Raw genomic sequence first — 6,633 nt, 5'->3', positions numbered from 1 at the left:
CACTGCTGTTATTAGGTAGAAATAGGTGTGGCGGTGGTGCCGCCGGAGTCGAACCACAAAGGGTTCTACCACCTTCAAAATAGATTGATTTTATTATATAAGTTGTTAGATTAGCGATTGCTTCAAAAAAGACAATTGTAAAAGTAAAAATGCAAGTGTCCAGTTCATCCACGAGTCAAACAATATCGAGGAGGGCGAGCGCCGGCGAAATTGAGCCAGAATCATTTATAAATAGGGGGATAAACGGGGGCGCGAATAGGAGGGGAAGGTGTGCCGCTGCATTTTGCATGAGTTTACTGTTGGTTGCTCGATTTGCTTCGTTCTTGTCTACATATCAAAACAAATTGTTAATTCGCACGTATGAGATTGATTTTAGGTAGGCCGATATATGTGTACGGTGTGTTTATTGTTCAAAAAGCAGTGATAGCCTAGGGGCTAAGAAACGCGAGGTCTTGATCGAGAGGTCCGAGGTTCAAATTGCATTTGCAATTGATTTTTCAAAGTGTACGTACATATTAGACGTTAATTATCACTGTGAAGGAAAACATCGTAAGGAAACCTGCATACCTGAGAATTAAAAAAAAAAAGAGTTTTCAAAGGTATGTGAAGTCTACCAATTCGCACTTGGCCAGCGCGGTGGACTATGCCCTTATCCTTCTCATTCTTAAAGAAGACCCGTGCCCAGCAGTGGGCCAATAATGGGTTGATGATGATGTTGATGTGTTTATTGTTCGGTGAATAGAGCATATAGGATATTAGGTTAAGGATATTCACCACAACAAAATTAATTATAACTTGTCTTAACGCCCAAACTAGCAAACATGAGGAAAATTGACCAAAACATAGTTAGGTTAAAACTCGGTTTCAGATTTATTTTAGTTTATAATACTTTGATAACGCAAAGTGATAAGTAACTAGAATTTAATCTTAGGCATGTAAATAAAATAAAACGCTATGAACTTTACGTCTTGAAGTTTCATGACTTGTAAATAAGGCTTTTATTTGCTGACTTTACTACCATCTAGACTAATTAATTTCGCTTTTCAGGCGAGTTTTATGACATGCGACGGAATTAAATTAAATAAGAGCAAACATTGCAATTTACTTTACAAGTAAACCTTTGAAAACTGCGAAGACGAGACTAAAACTCGAGAGAGTTCAGAGATTCACAAAAAAGTATACTGAAGCATGAATTAATACTACAAATGGTACATTAGCATAATTGCGAAGGGTAGTGATAATATCTCAGAGTAGTGAGTAAGGTATCCTGAATGCCCAACTTGAGAATCAGGGTGAATTTTTTATAAGGCCGCAGGTAGGTGGGGTACAGAGGCGGAGTGGCGAAGTCGTCGGCAAGGTCTGCATATTGCATTAGATTTAAATTGTTTACGTCGTTAAGAAAGAAACTTCTCACGAACTGGGCGGGAGGCTAGGAACTTCTTTGGGATGGTATATTTAATTTTTTCCTTGCATAATCGTATGGGAACTTTTATGGCCCACTTTTCATGGAATGAACTTTGTGATAAACTTGGTTAGGATGGTGTCGTTGTTATATGTTAATGAAATAATAGTTTGGTTCATTTTGTATTTATTGCTATTTTCTAAATATAATTAAACATAAATCCGCTTAAAATGTGTATTATATATGTGGGATAGACATTTTTGAGATTCAATGTAACATTTGTCCTATTCCATATGTCGGTGACTCTAAGTGTAAGTCTCGTCATTTGGTTATCTATGACCTATCTTTTTTAGGAAAATACCAGAAATAATGACGATGATGATGAGTAATCTTAATCTTAACCTTAGACTAGGTGCAATAAATGTCTCAGGTTACAATAACAGGGAATTTTAAACATTTGCACCTGTATGAAGCAACTTATGATAACAGTAACATAATGTATTGATCAACAGATTGTGAGCGCGAGTCTGCAATAGTAAGAGCGCAATGTGTCATCCTGAATAAACGAGTACCTGTGTTATAATAACTTTTCCCTATTGTTCTTTAGTTTTAACACACACAGATCAGTCTTATGCCACAATTAAAACCGGTTAGTTCATACGGAGTAGCCTTAGTAGACGCACGAACATGAAGACGTTAATAGTATTACTTTTGGTGATATTTTGTCATACTCACAATGTTACGACTAATCATCTATTTGAAATGGTGGGCGAGAAAATAAAGGACTTCGCGGACTCCTTTATGTTGGCTTTAAAGAATATTCGGACTAAAATGAAAAGATTTTTAAATCATCACTTCACAAATGAAAAAGGTGTTCCACGGACTACAGACCGGTACCTCATAGAACAGAAGACTAGAAGGGCGTTCAGTGATATTGTGGAAGAAAGTACACAGGACAGCAAAAGTGATTTTTCTGAATTGGAGAAATATAAACACGAACCAACAGCGTTGATGACGACACCGCAACTAGCAAAACATCACGGAAAGATAATCGAGACGCATGTTGTAATAACCGGTGATGGATATCTTCTAACGATTCATCGTATAATGAGGCCTCTGGACCAGCCACTTGCGGACAAGATAATTAATCCTACAGTGTTGCTCCATCATGGATTGCTGGGCAGTTCTGCAGATTGGATCCTATTGGGGCCAGAAAATTCACTTCCGTACATTTTGAGCAATCTCGGCTACGATGTGTGGATGACGAACGCAAGAGGTAATTGTTACTCCCGAGGGCATGCGTCAAAAAACGTGGATTCGTTACAATACTGGAAATTTAGTTTTCAAGAAATGGGAAAGTACGATTTGCCAGCGGTTGTGGATTATATTAGAATGTTAAAAAACTCAAACGACTCAATCAATTTTATTGGCCATTCAATGGGTGCTACAGCGCTTTTAGTTCTACTATCGACAACGCCGCGCTATAACAAATACTTTCGAATGGGAATTCTCCTGGCTCCGTTAGCATACATGTCCAATATAGAAGGCCCCCTTAGAATTTTTACTCCAATGGCCATGAATCTTCCTGAAGACTTGTTAAAACTTTTGGGGGATGGCGAGTTTTTCCCGTCGAGAAAAATACCAACATGGGTAGTGAAAAAGTATTGTAAAGGTGAGCTCCTTTATTGCAGTAACCCTCTTTTATTTCTGAGTAATATCCCGTCAATAGGCTCGTGGAATACGAGTTTAGTGGCAAGAGTGCTATATCACGTACCAGCAGGAGGTTCGACGAATACGATTCTTCATTATGCACGTTTAGTTCGAACGGGGAAATTTCAAAGGTTTGATGACGTTGCGGAGTTTCCCTTAAAGAAGGTTACATTGCCGATCGCCCTGTTTACGTCCAGTGACGATTGCTTGGCCACAATACCAGATGTTTTGAAACTCTATTTCAGTATTGCGAATCCTATTGACCACTATATTATTCGGGGTAAAAATTTCAGTCACAATGAATTTGTATTTGGCCCTCAGGCAAACATGTTGGTGTTTGATAAAGTTGTTAATATTTTGGAACGTGGTTTGAATGAAAACGTTGTTAAATTAAATGAAGTTTAGTTAATATATAACTATTTGTGATTTGTAGGTAAATATTTGGTAATTATGTATTAATATCGATCTGTTTATTTACCAAACATACATGTTTATATGTGGTATAATATTGTGTATGCAACTACTGTAATTATACGTAGTATTAAATAAAGTGTAACATATATTACCTATATTTCTTTTTCCCTCTGCTTCGCCCAAACGTACAGAAACATTTTATTGTAAATTAATTATATGATACTCACAGCTAATCGCAAGTGTGAGATTTTTTTATATAATAAATAACAGAAAAACACGCGGTTTGTGCACCTGTAATCAACTCCAGATCAGATCAGATTATATTCAAACGGAATACGAAAATGTATGTCTCTCTTACCACATCCTTCAAATCAGAACACGGCATCGCTTAACATTGCTGTTATTAGGCAGAAATACCTATTTCTGTCACACCTATCACACCTGTGATGGTGGTGCCACCAGAGTCGAACCACAGATGGTTCTACTACTTTGAACCTTAGTGTCTAAGATGACGTCATATGTAAGTCTGTCGATATCCACAGTCCTCACCCTTCCACCGCTTCCGTCCTTCCAACATTAGAAAAAATGCATCAAGCGAGAGTAAATATATAACTTCACTTTAAAATACTTTACTATTTAATATATATAAAAATGTATAGGTACAGGTAATATGCATAAACTTATGAACAACCATAATATTTGCAAATTACAATTTGTGAGTCAGGTAGATACTATAATTAAGTAATGTAGTTATATTATGGCACTTTGAGAGGCACGTGTGAAACAAGATCCGTAAACATAGGGGTAACACCCTCTTTTTATTAGTAATCACGTCGAATGAGAAAACTTTGGGTAACGCTGTTCCGCGGAGTAAGTTAATTTTGCTTAACCACCGAATGTGATATGGTATATTGACATAACTTTAATGTAAGAAGTATTCCTCCAAATTGTCTCCATAATCCATAACACATATCTAATATAATATATTAGATACAACATGTTTTAGTCCAATAGTAGCCTTCCATAGTATTTTTTGTGGCGTGAATCAGTTCAAATAATACGTATCTTTTAATATATCTATTAATATATTACGTTATAGATACGTAGTAATTATTCAGTGATTTTTTGTTTGTTAAAATAAGATTGAAGTAGCAAATAGACTTGCAGTCCACGTGATAGTCCACACCAAACTCCAAATTTCGCTGTTTTGGTTTCTTTATAGACAAAATTTCTTTCTTCAGTCAATATTTTTTTGTTTTAACTAGTTTCCCCACTGAACTTATTTAACACCTAAATCTAGAATAACTGTTCTAGAATATCTAGAAAACGCCACAGATTTTTATTTGGAATACTTTTGCCTCTTATTTTTTGGACCAAACATATGTATTAGGTATTATGACGATACATATGTTTGCTCCAAAAAAATATGACGACGTTAAAATGGCGTGCGCTCCAAAATAGCGGACATTTTTTTTCAACCCCCATGATGTGAGTAACAAATGAAGAACCCGAAATAACTACATATTTTATAAACTTCTTATTTAATATTTAAGTTAGGGTGGATGACATAATATTTACTTAGTAGTGAAAATGTTAATTATGGAGAAGCCAAACTAGGTGGGCCAACGACCTGAAGACGACGGGAAACCGCTGAATTCAAAAGGCATGGACCGGATAGAGTGGTGCAGTTAGGGGAGACCTATGTCCAGTGACGCGGCAAACGCCGTCGGGACCGCGGAAGAGTTTTTTTTATACAATATATGAGTAGCAGATGAGCATACAGTCCACAGAAGTGGCTACTGCCGCCCATGGACATCTATAATCAACCCCATATAGGATTAGATATTCCTATCTGAGGTCGGCCACAGATGAGCCGCTACCCCTGAGGACTAAGCTGGAACGCCTCGGAAAAGTCTGTCTCCCTTACCACACCCTTCAAAACGGAACACAGCAGCGCCTAACACTGCTGTTATTAGGTAGAAATAGGTGTGGCGGTGGTGCCGCCGGAGTCGAACCACAAAGGGTTCTACCACCTTCTACGAGTATGTGCTATAGTTCTATAGTTCGCGCCAAGTTCGTGCTAGTCCTCTTCGAATATAGAGACGACGCAATCGTCTCAATAGTAAATTGCAGATATTAGCGGGACGAAGACAGCGCGGGACACGGACAGGACGTGGAGACACTAGGTTGAGAAACCCTGTTTTAAGAAGTAAGATTTGTTATAAAGTAATATAAATACCCGGTGCAAATAAATATATAAAATAATTTGTGGAAAAAGCGCTTTTCGAAAACTGATAAATGGAGCACCCCACGCTTTTTTTACAGTTATACTATTTACTGTTCCTTAATTGATTCTTAGATTGAAAATTATTTTCTACTTTTTAGCTCGTTTTATCATAAAAGCGTGTTTTTTAGTTTTTTAAAGTATATTTATTTTGATACCCTATTCGATAGGTTCGGTTAACTTTTTTTGCAATGTGTTACTATTTCGCGCCAAAAATCTGCCGTTTTGTTTCTTTTTGCTATAACCTATCTAAAGGCACTCGAGTATTTGAGACGATTATAATGACACCTTAACTGTCAAAAAACCTCCAGCTGTTTGTTAGATCCGAGGGAATAAAGACAAAATACGCGCGAAACGTAAATTGCCCTAAGGGCTACCCTGCACAGTATCGCGCATGCGCTGTAGCTATTGATCACAGCCAATAGGAGTTTTCGAGATTTAAAGCAACAGCCTCCATAGCTCAGAGGATAGAGCAATGGTCTAACAAGCCATGGGTCGGGAGTTCGATTCTCTCTGGAGGCATTTATCTTATCTGATGATGTTTTTTTTCCGTTTTTATGTGTTTTTTTTTCACTTTTCTCTTTTTATAATGTATTATAATGTACTATAAATAAAATATTAGGTTGTATGTTAAATTGTGTGTAAAAAGAACAAACAAACAATTTGTGTCATCGATTTTATATTAAATTGTTTAATAAATAATATAACAGTGTAGTCAACTTCAAAAAGGTTCTGTATTCGACGGCTATTTATGTATGTATATTTGTATGTCTGCGATTATCTCAAAAACTACTCATCAAATGTGGATGGGGGTTTGGTAATT

At 36.8% G+C, this 6,633-nt stretch overlaps 1 protein-coding gene and 1 non-coding gene across 2 annotated transcripts; both read left to right on the top strand.

Annotated features, from left to right (window-relative positions):
* The first annotated feature begins 2,017 nt into the window (after positions 1 to 2,017).
* LOC140743129 (lipase 3-like) lies at positions 2,018 to 3,674 on the top strand. The gene has a single exon (XM_073074188.1). It carries the CDS (start codon positions 2,090 to 2,092, stop codon positions 3,515 to 3,517), a length of 1,428 nt encoding a protein of 475 aa, XP_072930289.1. The 5' UTR covers positions 2,018 to 2,089; the 3' UTR covers positions 3,518 to 3,674.
* Positions 3,675 to 6,259: 2,585 nt separating this feature from the next.
* Positions 6,260 to 6,332, top strand: TRNAV-AAC (transfer RNA valine (anticodon AAC)). The gene has a single exon. It is a non-coding gene; the product is annotated as a tRNA-Val (tRNA).
* The last annotated feature ends 301 nt before the right edge of the window (positions 6,333 to 6,633 follow it).

This window comes from Epargyreus clarus, unplaced genomic scaffold (genome assembly GCF_041222505.1).
Source record: "Epargyreus clarus isolate Ecla_fem2 unplaced genomic scaffold, WU_Ecla_fem_2.2 ptg000007l, whole genome shotgun sequence".
NCBI classification, from domain to species: Eukaryota; Metazoa; Arthropoda; class Insecta; order Lepidoptera; family Hesperiidae; genus Epargyreus; species Epargyreus clarus.
The sequence above is the reverse complement of the archived record's forward strand: the minus strand, read 5'-3'. Positions and strand labels throughout refer to the sequence as shown.

Excerpts from the sequence above, each read along its gene's own strand:
- LOC140743129 (XM_073074188.1), top strand. The coding sequence starts at position 2,090 with ATGAAGACGTTAATAGTATTACTTTTGGTGATATTTTGTCATACTCAC.